At 48.8% G+C, this 18,262-nt stretch overlaps 1 protein-coding gene across 1 annotated transcript in view; it reads left to right on the top strand.

Moving 5' to 3' along the window:
* SLIT3 (slit guidance ligand 3) overlaps window positions 1–18,262 on the top strand; it is a 597,642-nt gene that overhangs the window by 507,096 nt on the left and 72,284 nt on the right. The window contains exons 15-20 of the mRNA XM_063085643.1: window positions 5,137–5,287; window positions 6,565–6,639; window positions 13,262–13,405; window positions 14,061–14,204; window positions 16,883–17,046; window positions 18,090–18,222. Coding sequence (XP_062941713.1) covers window positions 5,137–5,287; window positions 6,565–6,639; window positions 13,262–13,405; window positions 14,061–14,204; window positions 16,883–17,046; window positions 18,090–18,222 — 811 coding nt within the window. The remainder of the gene's footprint in view (window positions 1–5,136; window positions 5,288–6,564; window positions 6,640–13,261; window positions 13,406–14,060; window positions 14,205–16,882; window positions 17,047–18,089; window positions 18,223–18,262) is intronic.

The following is an 18,262-nucleotide window of genomic DNA, read 5'->3' as shown; positions in this document are numbered from 1 at the left end:
TTCTCCCATTTGAAGGGAACAAGTATACCCGAGGCCTATGCCCCATTGTTTCATGGGAGAGTCCCAGCCCAAGGTTATTTTCCCCAGTGGTATCTAACTCAAAGGGGAACTCATATTGCTTGTGTTCCCCCCGCCACCACCTTTACTGATATTCACTTTATTTGAAATGAATGTGAGCATGAGAATGGGTGAAGCCAGCTTGAGCCTGAGACTTTGGGTGTAGCCTGAAACTCCTTCTGAACCTGACCCCCACTCCTCATGAGTACTTTGGCCCTGATCCCCACACAGCCCAAAGTGCAGTCTGTTTCCTTGACCTTCAAAGCACAGTTAACACAGAGATGCTGGGCTCCTCACCAGGTGCTAATTCCATGCCAGGTGGGGGCTGTGCAGAAACCTGCTGTCTCTAACAATAAAGAGAGGGATCATGGTGCTTCCTATTTTCCTTTCCCAGGGTCACCAGGAGATTGTGTTGTTGCTTTCCGTTTTGGAATCTGTGTCCTATTCCATGAAAAAGGGCTAAGGTGGGAATCAAACCCTGGCTTGGATGTAGGAGCTGGGCCCTGGGCTCCCATCATGAGTGTGTGACTCTTGCTATCTCCTCTAACTCAGATGACCCCTTAAAGCCAGGGGCCCAACCATTGCTGGTTAATAGGGAGTCCTCTTTACCTCTCTGAATTTTTTTTACATATATTGAGTGCTTACTGTAGGCCAGACACTGAACTGTTTTACATCACTACCTTGTTTAGTTTTCACAACAACACACTAAGTCCTATGTTACAGATGAGGATATTGAGGCTCAGAGAGGTTAACTGACGTGCCCAGGGTCATCGGACTCCAGAATGCTGCACTTTACCACTGTAAACTCAGCCTTCCCAGCTGTGGACAATCCCATTGCCTTGAATAAGAAAATTTTAAAAACCTTGACTTGAACTGATAGGGAATTGAACTTTTTTTTAAAATGCTCCTTTTCAAGCTTGCATCTACTAATAGAAATAACTTGAGTAAGAGAGAAAGCGTTGTTCAAATGGCTCTTCTTCTCCAGCATGAACATACCAAGATTCCATCTGGTATAGAGCAAATCCTCCAGCCTGTAGAAATTCCCTTTTCCTCCTTACAGAAGGTCATCCCGAGTTCCTCAGTACTGCCCCACCATGCCAGGGGCCAGCCCTTTGGGAGTGGGTCCATAAAGGTGTCCTTCCATCAGTGCCTCCCTGGCTATGCAGTAGCTGCAGGCTGTGGACATCTCCCTCTGCTCTCAGGCAGATGGCTGCACTTACAATAGACTCTGATAAGCATAGCTTACTAGAATAGCTCCCTGCCCAGTTGATCGCCAGACTCCTGGTAAAACAGTGTTTCTAGCCACTAGTGTCCGGTCCCCCAGTCTTGCCCATGAGTGGATGCCTGTGTGTCTGACAATATTCTCTTGATTCCATACACCACCAATACTCCTTGGTGTGTCCACATCACTTTATTTTCAAGCTGATGAGCCCCGACAGGACTTCATACTCCCCCACCAAGTTCCTCTTCCCGCTCCTTTCCTTCTTTTTTCCATCCCACGGAGGAGAGCTCTGAACACATGAGTTAGCAGATCCATGCTGATCAGATAGTGATGAATTTGTGACTTCCAGTCAACAAACTGGTTGCCCAAAGGGTGACACACATTGCAGACTGCTCATGGCAGCAGCCATCCTGGGCCCAGCACTGGTCTCTGATCCCAACCCAGCCAAGTCCATCCACAGAATGGGAGCTTTGGCTCCAACCTGCCCCAACCCCCTGACCATCCAAATGTCACATACATCCCTCCTGGGAAGTGTCCATAGGGCAGAAATTTATAATAAAATTGCCTTGCTGCGCATTTCCACCTCCTATCCCCACCCCTGTCTATTAAAACTTGTCTGTGATCATGTACCGAGTGTCGTTGTTCTGAGCTGTCTACAAAAGGGGAGGAGGGCTACAGGGGCAGGGGCAGGCAAAATGCCAGATGACATCAGCTCTTCCAAGGCCCGTTTCAGCCAGAGTTGAGTTTTATGGCCCTTCTTCAAATCCTCCGAGAGATGTCTCCTGCCTGAACTCACCCCAAAGAGAAGCAGCAGCAGCCTGTTTCAGTTGGTCCTCTCCTCCTCAGTATTTCTGGCAGTGACGAATATGCATTGAGATTGAAATTGACTTTTAAAGGTCTAGAAAAGTTAAAAATACTTTTGGGTAGTTATGAGCATTAGGTATAACAAATGGCTCCGAGAAACCCTGTGTAGTTTAGGTAATGAAATATGAAGTGAGGGAGGTGGCGTTTGGGGCTGGCTCTGACTGGGGAATGAACTTTTTTGGTTATGTACATACACCGTTATTAACATTTGTGGTTCCCACTCATATAAAATATCACATTCCGACCCCCTCATTATTACAAACCAGGGCAATAACAAAAACAGCAGGGGAGAAAATGCTGAGAAGAACACATTAGTCCATTGAATCTAATTGCAAAATCATTTCATTAAAATGGGTCAGCGGCTCTATTGCAGAGGTCCGCCAGTTATAATCTAACTATACTACTGAGAGCGATTCCTGCTAACTACAGACTGCTCTCACCTTGATTAAAACGAAAATGCATTTAATAGGCGGCTGTCCCCAGCCTCAGCCCAGCCGGTACACATCTTCAGGCTCATCATATTGAAGAGCAAACTGAGCTCCCTCCTGTCTTCCTGCCTTTGATTAGCAGTCAGGGTTCCTCTGCCTTGCAAAGATCCCATTATGGACATGTTCTGAAGGAAAAATATATGTATATGTGCAAAATGTCCCTTCGTGCCATCCCCGTGTAGATCCACCGGCAGAGAACAAGAAAGAGTAGCCATCTAGCAGGATTTGCAAAATGAAATTCACCCAGGACTTGGAACACTGATGTGTCTGGGGGGAAATGGTCCAGGTCAGGGTTATTTAGTGGAACGGATGCTGCCAAGCCAAGGGCAAGAGATTTGCATAATACACTGGACTAGAAAGCCACTCAAATAACTGTGGGGATATGTGCACAAATTTTGTTCACCCAAGCCTGAGGGTAGAAGGGGAGATGAAGGAGGGGGATTGGGAGGGAGCAGAGAGGGAAAGGACAGGTCCAGGTTTCTGACTTCCTGTTTTAGGTAGATGGTATCACTTCAGAATCAGAGACCCATCAAGTTCGTTTCCAATCAGAAATTATCAGAGGGAGATCATACGAGGGGTGAGAAACTAAGAGGGTAGGAGACTTCTGCGTCCTGCCTCACCATAGCCCACTGTAGAAAAAAATCCTGTTCAACCAACCTCCACAAAATCTGACTTTATGGTCATTCCTAGAGGCACTGGGATAAAGTTTTTGGGAAAACCTTTGGGGAAAAGCACATCTACAGTAAAGCATAGTGTTAGTTGCATGGGCCCTGGCAGCAGCCGGCCTGGGTTCATCCCTCTTCCTCAGGCCGAGTGACCTACAGGCCTCAGTTTCCCCATTTATAAAAGATGTATCATAATCTCAGAGTGTTTTGAGGATTAAATGGGATCACCCATTTGAAGCTTGAAGAATAGTGCCTGGCTCTTTATCACTAGCTACACTGGTGTTTTAGTGGCCTCTGACATGCCAAAATGTTCTGCCAGGTTTCAGGAAAAAGCAGTAGTAGAGTCACAAGCATTGATACAACTCTTGACCCTTTTTCAGAGGCTCTCTACCCCCTCAAGCATACCTCATCTTCACGCAGCCTCTGTGAGACAGGGGCAGTTGATTCCTATTTTACACCTGGAAAGATTGAGGCTAGTTAAATGGCAAAGCCTGGACAAACCCAAGCCCTCCACTGCTAAAACCTATGGACTACTAGTGCCCCATATTTCTCCTAATGCAAATAAGATCACCAAGGTAATGCCTCAGCTAGCTAAGCAAACAGATGATGTGCAAATTCTCTGAAACACTTCCAAAATACATACAGGGAACTTTTGGGCTAATGGCACCCCACTTGTGCATTGGACAAATGTGGACTGAGCTCTTGTTTTTGCCCAGCATTATGCTAATGAAATGTTCAGGGTGAAAGAAGAAAGAAGACCCAACCCCATCAACATGCTTGTGTCTGATAGGAGAACCACAGCGCCCCCGCCTACCTCCGGCATGATTCATGGTCCCACAGAGGCTTGCCCAGGTGCAGGGGCATCATTTCTGATCATTAAAGCAGCTCCCCAGGGCATCTCACAGAGACAACAAATTGTCAGTCCTGTTACCCTTACTGTGTGACCTCGAGAGAAATTTGATTTTGACAAAATAAGTCTTAGCTCCAACTTTTAGCTCATCGGAACTGGCCCTTCGCTGTAGTCAAACAGAACTTACTCTCTAAGACAAAGGTCAAGTATGACCCGCAAATGCATCTTGCTTGTTGTCTTCACGGTGTTTTAAATTTGAATACATCACTAATATTTTTTAAATACCCAGTTTCTCTTGGAAAAGAAATATATCAGGAATATCAGGCAACCCTGAGCCAAATTCCCCAGCATTAAGGCTGTGGGCTCCAATTCTCCAGGTCCCCAACCCTCAATATTGTCTTCCCGGTACTAAGGACGAGAGTCAATGGTCATTTATAGCCACGTGCTCAGTCCCCTTCACTCATTTCATTACCTGTGAGACAACTGAGTTTGTGACCCCTTCCCATACCTAATTTCTGCCCCTGGGGAAGCCACCATCAAATCCCTATCAAAATCTCTCCCACCTGGGTTATCACGAACATTGGAGGATACATGGATGGTAGGCATCGTGGAGTGGGTAGCCCCCCTAATACCGTAGGCTGAATTCTGTTCACATGTGCCTAGGAGCATTTCTTTGGAGAGAGCATTCGTAACTTTCATCAGCTTCTCAAATAGGTCCATGAACCTAAAAGCATAAGAACACACAGACCTTGAGCCTGGTATCCCTGAAGACTGACAGTGATGAATGACAAAGACCGCATGGAAAGCAGCAGGGCTGGGGGGCAGGGGGAGCACAGCAAGGTGGCCAGACAATGACAGCACTTCTGTGTTTGTCACTTGACACCCCAACTTGTCTGTCCATCCTGGTCTCCCCACACCCACTACCCACAACCTCAGGCCCTGTGCCAGGAACTCAGGTGACACTGATGCCCCCTCTTTGGCCCCGCCCAGGCTCTGAGGATTACCGCAGCAGGTTCAGCAGTGAGTGCTTCATGGACCTCATGTGCCCTGAGAAGTGCCGCTGCGAGGGCACCATTGTGGACTGCTCCAACCAGAAGCTGGCCCGCATCCCAAGCCACCTCCCCGAATATGTCACCGACCTGTAAGTCCTATCTGGGCATGAACTCTCTCCTCCTTACCCCCACACACCCTGTCACCTCGAACCAGCCCAGGCAGAGTCTCCTGGAGGTGGCCTCCTCCTGGCTCAGTCATATGGACACTCCTTGGCCATCCTCTACGTGATGGACTGAGGGCAGACATGCAGGCATCCCCCGGGGACAGCTTGCTCTCAAATAAAGACAGGTCATTCATTCATTCTACAAGTACTTTCTGAATATGCACCGTGAGTTAGGCACTGGGCTAGGCCCATCAGTTTCTGCAATGAACAAAATACAGCCCCTGCCAGCCCTTATGGCGCTTACAGTATAACCAGAAAGATGGATATTAAGTAAGTCATTGTAATACAGCAAAAAAACAACTAGAATGATTAAACATATCTGAGCCTCCAATTAGCCATGCTAATAAAGGGATGTGTTTGTTTATCCAAGAGGAAGAGCTGAGAAGTTATGGAGTGGCAGGTGGGGGAGGACAGCATGTGGGGGCTGGCAGAACTGGGGCGGACCCTTGTCTCCTCCAGTCTTTCAGAGGTTGGGCAGGTGGCTTCTCAGATCTGAGACTCAGTTTCTTAGCTGTAAAATGGAGGCAATAATGCCTACCTACTAAGGTGATTGGGAAGACCAAGAAAGAGAATGCAAGCTCAGATTCATCTTGAATCCTGGCACGGAGTAAGCCCTGAAAAAATGGTGATTAGAGAATAATCTCATGATTATTCTTGTTCTCTTTGACTTCACAAATCACCGTAGGCTGCAGCAAGGCACAGCGTTTCTTGCCCTTCTGCTCTCCCTGAGCACATACGTATGGTGGGTGTTAGTCCATGAGCTGACCCTGGGAGAGGAAAGTGGTCAGGAAGGAGCTGAGAGGCTTGGAGGATTGGGAGACCCTGGGGAAACCTACCTGGGGCATTTAAGTTGCCCCCACAAAATGAAGACAGATCATTGCCAATTGATCAGGTGCTAGAAAAATGCATGCCCATGCAGAGAATTCAAAAAGCACACCACACCCTACCAAAGGGGCTTCCTCCAGGAGGAGAAGGCAGCTTTTTTCTTTTTCCTAACCTTCACATATGTCTCCTCTCCTTGCTGGGCCCCTCATGCTGATGGGAAAGATGCTGTAGTCGTCCATGGCTCTGTGGTCCTTCACTGATTGTGAGGTTCAGGAGCCCACTCAGCTGAAGCCAGGAGGGGAGCCGAGGAAAGGGTGGCTAAGCAGGTGCCTCAGCCACAGCCACCCCACCAATCCATCTTCTTGCTTCCCAAACAGGCGACTGAATGACAACGAGATATCTGTCCTAGAAGCCACTGGTATCTTCAAGAAGTTGCCCAACCTGCGGAAGATGTAAGTCAGGAACTTGGCAGCAGTCTCCATTCCCTGGCCAGGGTCTGTGTGTTCCAGACGAGAGCAGAATGCCAGGGTACCAACCTATCCCTGTCCCTCTGCTCCAGCCCCTCTAGCCTCCTCCTGACCCCTGCTATGTCCTGAACTGGGAAGAGGACATGGAGACACAGACCAAGATGGAACTTCACTGTATAGTGCCGAGCATGCATTCCACACCCTCTCGGACCCCCACCCCATGTCCCCCCTGCTCATACCTCCCCCAACCCTCATCCAGCGTCTACCCCAATGAGTGGTAGGAGGGACCCAGGTAAGGACCAGCAATGGGGCATGGGCAATTTTTATGAGGTAACAGTTTAAAGGTCTGTTTTTAGATGGAACCAAAAGGCCTCTGCATCCGTGAGGCACATCAGAGTGAAAATACCACCTGCTTCTCACAGTGGGTTTCTAGGAGTCCCTGGATGGACCCGACCAGAGCCTGGACTTAGGCAAAGGGCCCACGCACTCATGTTGGCTTCTCCACTACCTGGGCTGCCTGTCGTCATACCCTCTCCCTGCCTAGGAATTGGAGCCAAGTCATAAGGATAACAGGAACAATGTCAGTGCACTATTAAAGGACTTGCCCTGGGCCATGCTCCCTGCCTTACACACATGGTCTTATTTAGTCCTCACCCTTCCGGGGCTGGCTTCACATTCCCCTTTGTGCAGGGGAGGAAGCCGGGACTCAGAGAGGTTCCGTGATGTCTCCAAGACCACACCTAATAAATGTCAGAGCTGGCCTTCAGACTCAGATCTGTCTGCAGTCACAGTAGTGGGAGGTGGGGCTTGCTTCATCCTCTTCCCTTCCTGGGCACGCAGCAGAGATACCAGCACAGAGGGAAGTTCTTTACCATCTGACTCCCAGGAACTCTTCTTTTTGACCCTTCTCCCTTCCCGCACCACATATTCCATGTCTCCTGGCCCCAGAGTCTGGATCTGCCTCTAGAACAAAGGAGATACAGTCGAACCTTATTATTCGTGGAATCTGTATTTGCGAATTCATCCACTCACTAAAATGTGTGTAATGCCAAAGTCAAGACTCTTCATGCTTTTGCAGTCATTCTCAGGGATGCACAGAACAGCAAAAAAAACTGAGTCATCCTGCATGAGTGCTCACAGCTGAGTGAACAAGGCAACGTTTTGCCTCCTTGTTTCAGCTCTCAGGTTGTAAACAAGTGTCCTTTTTGCAGCTTATTTAGTGCCATGCATTTTGCATTTTTGTGTTTTTCGTTCTGATTGTGCCCCTGAGCATAGGGTTGAAGTTCTGTCTAGTGATCCTAAGCACGAGAAGACTGTGGTGTGCCTTGCAGAGGAAATACATGTGTTAAAGAAGCTTCATTCAGGCAGGAGTTAGAGTGAGTTCAATGTTAATGAATCAAAAATACATGTTAAATAAGGTGTCTTTAAACAGAAACACACTTAAAACAAGATTATATATTAATCAGTGGGTGAAAATGTGACCAGAGTCTCACGGGAGCCTAACTCTGTATTTCGTCTAGGAGCAATGGTTCAGTATTCACTCATTCAGTGTTCCCAGCGACTTTTTGGAACATAACTACCATGAATAATAAGAATTGACTGTAACTCCTTATTTTTGTCTTGTTCCGTGCTCCCACCCATCCATACCCTGCAGGACAGAGACCTTCTTTGCCCTGTGCAGCATATGGATCTCGCTGGAGCTGCTCAGGCCTCCTCTCTTCTTCCTTGCCTGCAGCCACCACACCCACAGCCCCAGTGACTGTTCTGTAACTAGGAGCAGTGGAGGGCACTGTGAAGGACCAGCTGAGAGGGGAGCACATGCGGTCCTGGCAGGGATTGTGGTTGTCACTGCGGTCCAGCACCACACTAGCGGCAGGGACCCAGCACAAACATCTCCCATCACCTGCCAGGAGATGCTCTTTTTAAATTCAAACCAGAGAAATGAGCACTTTGTTTTTAACCTCAAAACAGAAACTTAAATGCCTGTGGACATGAGGCAGGTATTAAAATGAGTCAAGCTGGCCAAGTACATATTTGTCTAGTAAAGAGGATCAGGTAGTCTTTGCTTCTGCAAAGAAATACATGCTCTCCCATGTTAGGTGAAACTCAAGCACGTTGAGTTTATCTTTCATCTTTCCACTTTTGATAGGGACATGAGTCCAGAGAATGCTTTCTGTACCCCCAAGAAAAACAACAGCACAAACACAGTAAGTGGCAAGCAACTCCCAGCCTTATCAACCAAGCAACAAAAGGGAGTCGTGGGACTGTAGCAAAGTGTAGGCCCAGATCTCATCAAAAGGGCCAGATGTCACTCAGCTCGTCCCAACATTTGCCATGCAGGAATAAAAGTCAGTGCTGCCAAACATCTCCACTTCTCAAGAGCAACCAGAAATCCAGGTATGGGGGCAGAACTGGCAGATAGACCTGCATTCCTTCGGAGTTCAGCTCTTCCCCTCCCCATCTATGTGACTCTACTAACGTCCTTAGCCTTTCTGAGCCTTAGTTTCATCATTTGTGTACTAGAAATAAATCTACCTTCCTTCCAGAAGTCACTATGAGGAAATAAACATGAAAGACACAGCCTCTGGCTGTGCTACCAGGGAGAGAGGGTGCAGGAAGACAGGAGAGGGCATCAGGGTTGAGTGACTCAGAGTCACTGGTTACATGTTTAAAACAGGGATTGTACACTCAAACACTTTCATGAGCCCAGGGAGCAGCATAAATGTGGAAAGTGGCTGGGTACGAGGCCATATAATAATAACTAGCAACTAACACTTATTAAACACTATACTCTGTGCCAGACGGTGCTGATATTAATTCATTTAACCACCGCCAAGAAAAACAAAAAAGCTTTGAGACTGCTTCATTTTACAAATGAAGAAGCTGAAACCCAGAAAGTTAAGTAACTTGTCCAAGGTCAAAAGTCAAGTGGCAAGCAGAACCAGGAGCCAGGAGTGGTGACAGGGCAGGTTAGCTGGGGAATGCACACCACAAATAAAGGCAGTAAACACATGTGTGTCTGTGTGTGTGCATAAATCCATATATATAGTACTAGCCAACCAACCAAATGACCCAGTGGGGCAAATCTAGTCCCAAACGCCACCAGCTGCAGCCAGTGGTTTAAAATAACTTGATGGCAACTCTTTTTATCAAGTAAGGGGTCTTTGTGTTCTGGTCCCCATCATCACCCCTACACCCCCATAGAGGAGGTGGTGGGTCCGTCTGGAGGTCTTCCTAGCAGAGTGGGTAAAGCCAGCTGAGCCTGGGCTTGCTAAGCCTGTTCAAGAACTGCAGGACCAGGGCCCTAAGTTTGCCCTTACCTTTCAATTGGAATAATGCAGTTGAGCCTGTCCTCCTTGAGATTTCCATGAGTGTCCCATGTGCTCAGGGATGCAGACAAAAGCGCACACTGGATTATCAGTACTTTGGCAACTCCACGCAGCGTTTCAAGTGCCATCACACCCAGAGCACAGTCAAGACCTCTTGCAGGCAGACTTCCAGGTCAGCTCTTATGCAGAAGCAGAGTCTCAACCAGAGGCTGAAAACTAGTGGTCCTCTAGCCAAAAGCAGGTGCACACAGTTGGATTTGTTGTTGGTGGTGATGTTTTTAATAAGGTTAGTTACCTGCTTTTGAAAATTAGGAGTTTTCGCAGGAAAAAAAACATCTAGATTTCTGGTGTCTTTCGGAACATCAGACAATCTGGTAGAACTGGCCCCACATTCCCAGATGGTACTAGTCGAGCTGAGCTAAGAAGCAGCTGCCCCTTAGATGGAGCATGCCCTTCCTAGCAACTTCGTCCCCACTGGGCCTGCTTCTAGTCACTATTCAGTCACCTGCCTGGATCCCATGGACACTTGAGCTTGCAACTCCAGCTTGAAATAGAATTTCCACCTCAGGGGAAGGGAGAGCCCCCTAAGGAGGTGGACAGGATCTCCCCGTCCTGACAGTGTGCCAGACATACTCTTGGTCATGACCCAGTGTCCTTGGTTTCCAGGAAGATCCACTTAGCTCTCTCCCGCTGCATTTCCATCTGGGACTGGACTTTAAACAGGATTACAGCTCCTTCCCTGTTGCCAGAGTTTATGGGCTATCCTACAACCCTAAAAAGACATGGGCCTAGGAGTGACTAGGGCTTTCCTTATTTGACTCAGCCTTTCCAGAGGTGGCCAGATGAACCGCCAGCCTCTAACGGCCTTCACGTTTCTTAGGAAGAATGAGAACAGAGTCTGAAAGGTGCACCCAGTAGCTTGCAGAGGCAGTGGGGCTGACACCCCTCTGAACTGAGCTTGTACCTGGGGTGGGAGCTTCCAAGGCTGTGTCCTCTCAGATGCAAGACCCACCCCTCCACCCCCGGCATCCTCATCTGAGTCAAAACTATGAGGAAGCAGTTTTCCTTCAGGTAGGTCTGCAGAGACAAAGATGGAGAGTGGCCCCCTGGGTGGCCCTGTTTTTGCGTTTTGGGGATTCCTGGGATCCAGGGCATCTTCAGAAAGATACTGCTCTGAGAAGCTGGTAGAGCTCTTATAGAGCCCCCATGCACCCATTTTGTTTCTGGGGTGCTCTCGGTCCTCCAGCCGCTGCCACCTGTAGTGAGCAGTGATTTGATGGATGGATAGAAAATAGCAGCCAGCTCTTCTGGAAAATTCTATCCCCCTTTTTTATTCTCCTGTTTTCCGTTCTTCCAGCCTGAGGAAATCCAATTCACAAACCTTACAGTAATGTGATGTTAATTTTGCTGGTTTAAAGAAACAGATGTCAGGAAATGGGAACCCTCCCACTCCATAGCTGCCTTAACTCATCTTCATTGCCCGTCCCTTGTACTTTAATCCCCCAAGAAACCCAACTCTCTGGAGCAAAATCCTTCTCCTCCAGCATTCGGGTGAGTTATAGCTACTGGGAGAGCCTTTGTCTCTCCTCCAATGTCTAATTTGGGGGTAATTTGCAGTATCCCCAGTGCATTACCTTCGTTCCTGGGTTATCCCAAACCAGGGCTACCAGCCAAATTTAAGGAGAGCCAGGCAGGGAGCAGAAATCCAGTTCAAGTCTCCTGACTCTCTCAGACCTTGCGAAAGGGAATCTAGGAGCATTTGCTCCTATTTTCTTGGCAGGACAGTAAGGGAAAAAGAGAATGGGGTCATGAGGAGGAGCAGAGGGGGAGCGAGAGAGGAAACTGAGGCACCATCTGTTTCCGCCACACCTGCCCACAGGGGTGAGCATTTCCGTGCCTTGGGGGCCCAGTCCCTCCTTGGGAAAAGCAAAAACAGCCTGCATTGAGCCCTGGGTGCACCAGTTCTGTCACTAAGGGAGGCTTCTCCCCTGGGGTTGCTGTGAGTAAGCCCAGAGCCTAGCAGGGAGGTGAGCTTGAGAGGAACAAAATTACCAGGGACTTGGTGTGGTCCTATGTCCCCTTCTCATGCTCCGTGACCTGAAGCAGTGCCCTACCCCTCTGGGCCTCACTGTACTCAGTGAGTTAGCAGGCTCCATCTCCACCCATGGATATTCCTGTTTGCAGAAGACAGTTCCTTATGCAAGGCAGTTGATGGGCTGTTTGCTCGGGAGGCCTTCCCTTCCCTCAGCTTGCGTAGACACCCTCACCTTTGGTTCCATGCCTCCGTCCAGGGATGCCTTTCAGGCTGGGATATTTGGGTGGTCCATGGAGGACCACTGGAAGGCAGGGAGAACCCGGGAACTTACAGTGCTAATGGCTGTGCAGGATCTGCTTGCAGTGTGGATCTTTGTGAGGCCTGCAGCATTGGTCATGAGAGGCCTGCTCTCAGAGCTCAGGGGCAGAACCAGAAATGGCAGCACCGAGGGCTTGATAGGACGGAGCACACTTTCAGAAAACACAATATCCCAAACCCTGAATTTTTCCTGATATAAGGGAGTGAGTATCCACATCACCAAAGGAACATCTGCTTATGAACAAGGCAGGTCAGTGAAGCACTTTTTATGTGTCAAGAAACCTGGCTTCAAATCCCAGCTCTCACAGCTGTGTGACCGCGGGCAAGTTACTTAACCTCTCTGACCATCAGTCCTCCCATTCATAAAATGGGACAATGATAGTATCTGTCCGATGGGTGTTGCTTTGAGGGTTTGATGTGATTATGTTGGCCAAATCCCTGACGTGTTGCCTAGTACATAATAAGTCCTCAGCAATTAGTGACTAGAAATCATCTATTTACATCAGGGATCTGGTGAAAGAGCCAGAAGCTCCACAAATGCGCTGCTTCCACGGGGTGGGGGGGCATATTTTATATTTTTCTCCTACCTTTCTCTTGGGAATCACTCCTTAGTGATTCTCAAGACTCTGGTGAAGAGACAAAATAAGTTTGAGAATCACTGTTTTAAATCTACCAGTCCCCCAGGACTTTGAAAAGATGATTACACTGAAAAAACTTCAAATCCCACGCAGTCTATTTCACACAGGTAGCCCCACCTGTGTGTGCTGAGGTCTCCACTTCCATGCACAGGTGCTGTTGACCAAACCCGTCCTCAGCTGCAGGGAGTCCTGAGAGTCCCCAGCTGGCTACAGGGGTGGTGACTCCCTCCCTGCATCTTGACCCTCTGCCCCCCTTGACTCTCCCCGATTCTGTCCCCTCTGTCTAGAAACCTGAGCAACAATAAGATCAAGGAGATGCGCGAGGGTGCCTTTGACGGTGCGGCCGGCGTGCAGGAGCTGATGCTGACAGGGAACCAGCTGGAGACCGTGCATGGGCGCATGTTCCGCGGCCTCAGCGGCCTCAAGACCCTGTAAGTGTCCAGGGCCTGTGCCAAGGCCCAGAGGAAGATGAGAATGCAGGGAAATTAGAGACAACTGTGAAAGCTGGCAGGACCCAGGTGCTGCCTTGGCCCCCTGGAGCCAAAATCATCAGACATTTTCCAGCCTTTGATGGGAAAGAACTTAGAATGCTGAACAATGCCCAACATACACACCCAACACACTCAAGGTCACTCCCTCTCATGCATACATATATATATCATACCAGAAGCATGCTGATAGAGGCACATGCTTACACAGTTACCCACAAACATAGATGTATATGCAGACATGGGCAATGTGCACATAAACACACAAACGGCATAGACATACAAGCAAACACACTTACACACAAGCTGATGTCCACAGCCACTTCTCGATTCTCCCTTCTCCTCCTAGAAATATACTTGCACACACTAACAATCATATAGTATGCATGCGTTTGCATATATATGTATGGCGCATGCTTCCACAATAAATAAAGCATGCACACACAAGAATGTACACACACATTCACATGCAGCCCCCATGGAGATCCATGGCTTCGGAGCACTGGGCTTCGGAGTTGGCAAAACCATCCCAGCCATACACACACACACCACGGTGGATAAAGCCTGTGTTCCCTCATTCCCACCCTTCTCCCTGCAGGATGCTGAGGAGTAACTTGATAAGCTGTGTGAGCAATGACACCTTTGCTGGCCTGAGTTCGGTGAGGCTGCTGTCCCTCTATGACAACCGGATCACCACCATCACCCCTGGGGCCTTCACCACACTTGTCTCCCTGTCCACCATGTAAGTTCTCCTGGATCCACTGCCTGCTCACTCTGGGCTCTCCCCTCCCAGCTCCCTGCTATCTTTGGCAAAGATTATCTATTCATCTGTCCACTTAAACATTTGTCAGGCTCCCTGTGTATACCAGACACTATCTAGTTGCTGAAGATACATAGACCTTGCCACTGCTTTCTGGAGTTCACAGCATAGTGAATTACCACAAAAAGTGATATGAAAACTCAACAAAAGCTTTGTTGAGAAACACTAGAGCTAGGTCCTGGAAAGTGAGTAGAAGTTAGCTTGTTGAAGAGAGTGGAAAGTACATTTCCATTAGAGGGAAGAGCATGTGCAAAGGCCCTGTGGTTGGTTGGAGCAGAGCAAATATGTGGGACTGAGCAAAGCCCAGTGTGGTCATAGCACTGAGTGAGAGAGCTCAGGGTATAAGGCGAGGCTGGAGAGGAGGCTGGGGCCAGGCTGCAGGACTGCCATGGGCCATCTTGGTCTTCATCAGAGCACGTCAGGAACACTGAGACTTTTAAGTAGACCCAGACATGATCAGACAGGGATTTCAAAAAGATGTCATTGGCTGCTTCAATGGGTATCAGAACCCGAGTTAGAACCCAGCTTTTTGGACACCTAAATGAGTGCTTGTATCCAGGAAGGTCACTGTGTAGGTAAGGGAGGCCATGTGGAATAATTGTGAAGACTCTAAAATCAAATGTCCTGGGTTCAAATCCTGACTTTACCTCTTGTTAGCTGTTTGACCTTGGACAAGTCACCTCATCTCTTTGTGCTTCCATTTTCCCTTCTGCATAATCCACCTCCTAGGATGCTGATGAGGATTGAACCTGTTGATACAGGGCCTGAGGTATAGCAAGCACTTGGCATGTGAGTTTTACTGCTACTCATAGCACATCCATGTGGCTCTGCTGTGCTCAGTTGCTACTTTATTGTCCTGTCTCCTCCCTTCCCCAAAGAGCCTTAGGAAGACAGAGGAAAAAGGCAATTGTTGCACCCCTCTTGTAGCTGCTCATTGTCGACCTCCCATGTGCCCATCCTAAATGACTGCTCCTGTTCTAAATGAGAATAAACGCCAACATGACCTGAAGGCCCCACGTCATCTAGTCCTCATGACTCCGCAGTCCCCAGCCTCCCTCCAGTCTAGCTCCACCAGCCTCCGCACTTTTCTTCCACACTCCCGGCCATTCCCACCTTGGGGCTTAGCACTGGCTGTTCCCACTACCTGGAACGCTCTTCCTCCTGGCCTCGCTCCTCTTCATTCTGTGCTCATGTCACCTGCCTCACCCCCATTCTACTCCTCTGCCACCACCCCGAGTCCCTGCATCCCTGCTCTCCTAATTTGTACATAACACTATCCATTTCCTAATATAGTACTGTAGTACTTATTTATTGTTAATTGTATATTGCCTGCCTCCCATCATATGAGTTCTGGAAGGACAAGGATATACAGCTGTTTTGTTCACTGCTGTATCTTCCATGCTGTGCCTGGAGCATAAGTAAATGCCCAGTATATACTGTGGAATAAATGAATGAATTGAGTGAATGAATAACATCAACAGGAGGCGGGGGCAATAGATCATGAACTAACATCAGCAGATTGGTTTATTTTAGCCCATTTTTAGCCCCTTCTGGGTGCCTCTACACTGGGAATCCAAAGATATATAAGATGCCAAGAGGGACAGCAGCACAATGCATTAAGGGAACCAGCTCTGACACGTGAAGTCACCTGCCCATCTTCACACAGCTACCAAGTGTCAGAGCCAAGACTCGTACCCCTGAATAGCTGACACCCTGGCTGTTAATTGCCAGGTCATACGGCAGCCACTCAAGGACTGCCTGGCCCTCTTGTACGACCTCCTTAAGCTTTACTTTCCTCATTTGTGAGATGAGAACAATCTTCCCTTCTTCAAAAGGTTGTTGTAAGATAATGGATTTATAAAGTGTTCCACGTGGCCCCAGTCCTGTAGTAAACACTCAGAAAGTGATAGCTGCTATCGTCCCCTCATCCCTCCATCAGTCCAGTCCTGTCACTTCACAGATATGTGTAAAGTGCCTGTAATGATGTCATGCCAGTTTCTGGATGCACAAAGGCAAACAGCCCCAGCCCTGCCCTCATGGAACTTAGCGTCCAAGGTGCCAGGCACGTATCGAGCAGGCACAGAAAGTGGCTCATGACACGCACTGATGGCTGCCACGGAGGAAATGAAGGGAAGGAGAGAAGACAGGACAGGGCTGAACTGTCCCACTTTGGATGAGGGACTCAGGAAAAGCTTCTTTGATGAGGTGTCACTGAAGCTGAGGACTAAAGGTTGAGGAGGAGCTAGCCAGGCAAACTGTAGAGAGGCGTATTCCTGGCAGGAAGAACAGCACCTGTGAAGGCTCTAAGTGTAAGAAAATCTCCACTGAGGAAGCAGAGGCCCCTCACGCTGCCAGAGCTCAGCGGACAAGGGGGGCTGTGGCAAGAGACCATGGTCATGTCAGCAGTGGAGGTCTGGAATGAGACACTTGCGAAGATTGCACCTGGATTTTAGAAGAGAGTCTGTGTTTCCTTCTCCAGACCTCCTCCTCCCCCACCGGGAGAGCCGGGCCCCAGGGTTGCAGAAGCAGATCCCAGGGCCAGTTCCCACAGTAGAAGGGTAGAGGCTAACCACTCAGAGAGGGCCCTTCTCTCCTTCCAGAAACCTTCTATCCAACCCTTTCAACTGCAACTGTCACCTGGCCTGGCTTGGCAAGTGGTTGAGGAAGAGGAGGATTGTCAGTGGGAACCCTAGGTGCCAGAAGCCATTTTTCCTCAAGGAGATTCCCATCCAGGATGTGGCCATCCAGGACTTCACCTGCGAAGGTGAGAAGGCTGGGGGGAGGGGGTGGCAGTCTCTGGGGAAGCAAAGGTGATGCAGGAGAAGAGAAGTCCAGCTGAGAGCTACAGCTCAGGAATCCCTGACGTCCGATTCCACTCTGGCCTTTGGGCACCCGGCTGCAGCTGTAAAGGGCTCTGATCTGCTGCTAGCCCATGTGGCTCCTTAGTGCAAATTAAGAAAAGGTACCCCTTTCTGAAGTCATTTTACTTTCATTGATCAGAAATCTGTCATAATATACTGACTTCATTAAAACAAGACACTGCCATCTGTGAGAACACAGTTGTACCAAATATACTAATCTACCAAATCCACAGTGAAATTGATGCCCCTAAGATGATTTGGCACCCTTCTGCAGTACACAACCTATACAACTGTACATGAGAGCTCTGGTCAGTCTTCCTGTTTGCATGATGATGAGGATCCGAGTATGTGCTCATGAGAAACAGTTCAAGAAAAGTTCTGTCACTGGCTTTGGGTCTCAGGATCCCAAAGAGCATATTTGTTTGCATAAATTTCAAGCCAGCACAGTTCTTTACTTGATCAATTTTGGGATATCTAGGAACAGATTAACTAGTTTGCAGATAACTGAGGTGAGGGTATAATGGGGACTGGTGGCACACTCCCTACCCAAGGGACTGTGTAGTGGTGGGAGGGGAGAAAGAGAAAGGGAAAAGACAGGGCTCTACCCCAACCCCTGACTAGTCCTTCAGGCAGTTTGGCCTATTCCTGCTCAGGTTAACAGTGACCTCTCTCCTGTTACTCTGGTTAATCAAGTATTGGTTAGCCTCTTTGATAGTCTTCATTTTATGTCAAATGCAGTAGAAAGCAGGCAACTCCTCCCACAATTCAGGGCATGTATCCTTCCCCCTCCAATCATGGATGAGACCAGCAGGTACCTTATTCCTGGATCTGACTCAAATTGGGGGCAGGGGGAGCCTGCCTTTGTAGAGAACACCGGACCTTGCTCAACTGCTCCCCCTAGCGGGCTTTGTCTCCCACCACACTCACCCTCTCCGGCTCCCCACAGGCAACGACGAGAGCAGCTGCCAGCTGAGCCCACGCTGCCCAGAGCAGTGCACCTGCGTGGACACGGTGGTGCGATGCAGCAACAGGGGGCTACGCGCCCTCCCCAAAGGCATGCCCAAGGACGTGACCGAGCTGTAAGTACCCTCACCCCACTCTGAGCTCCCTGTAATCTCA

Source organism: Cynocephalus volans, chromosome 2 (assembly GCF_027409185.1).
Source record: "Cynocephalus volans isolate mCynVol1 chromosome 2, mCynVol1.pri, whole genome shotgun sequence".
NCBI classification, from domain to species: Eukaryota; Metazoa; Chordata; class Mammalia; order Dermoptera; family Cynocephalidae; genus Cynocephalus; species Cynocephalus volans.
The sequence above is the reverse complement of the archived record's forward strand: the minus strand, read 5'-3'. Positions and strand labels throughout refer to the sequence as shown.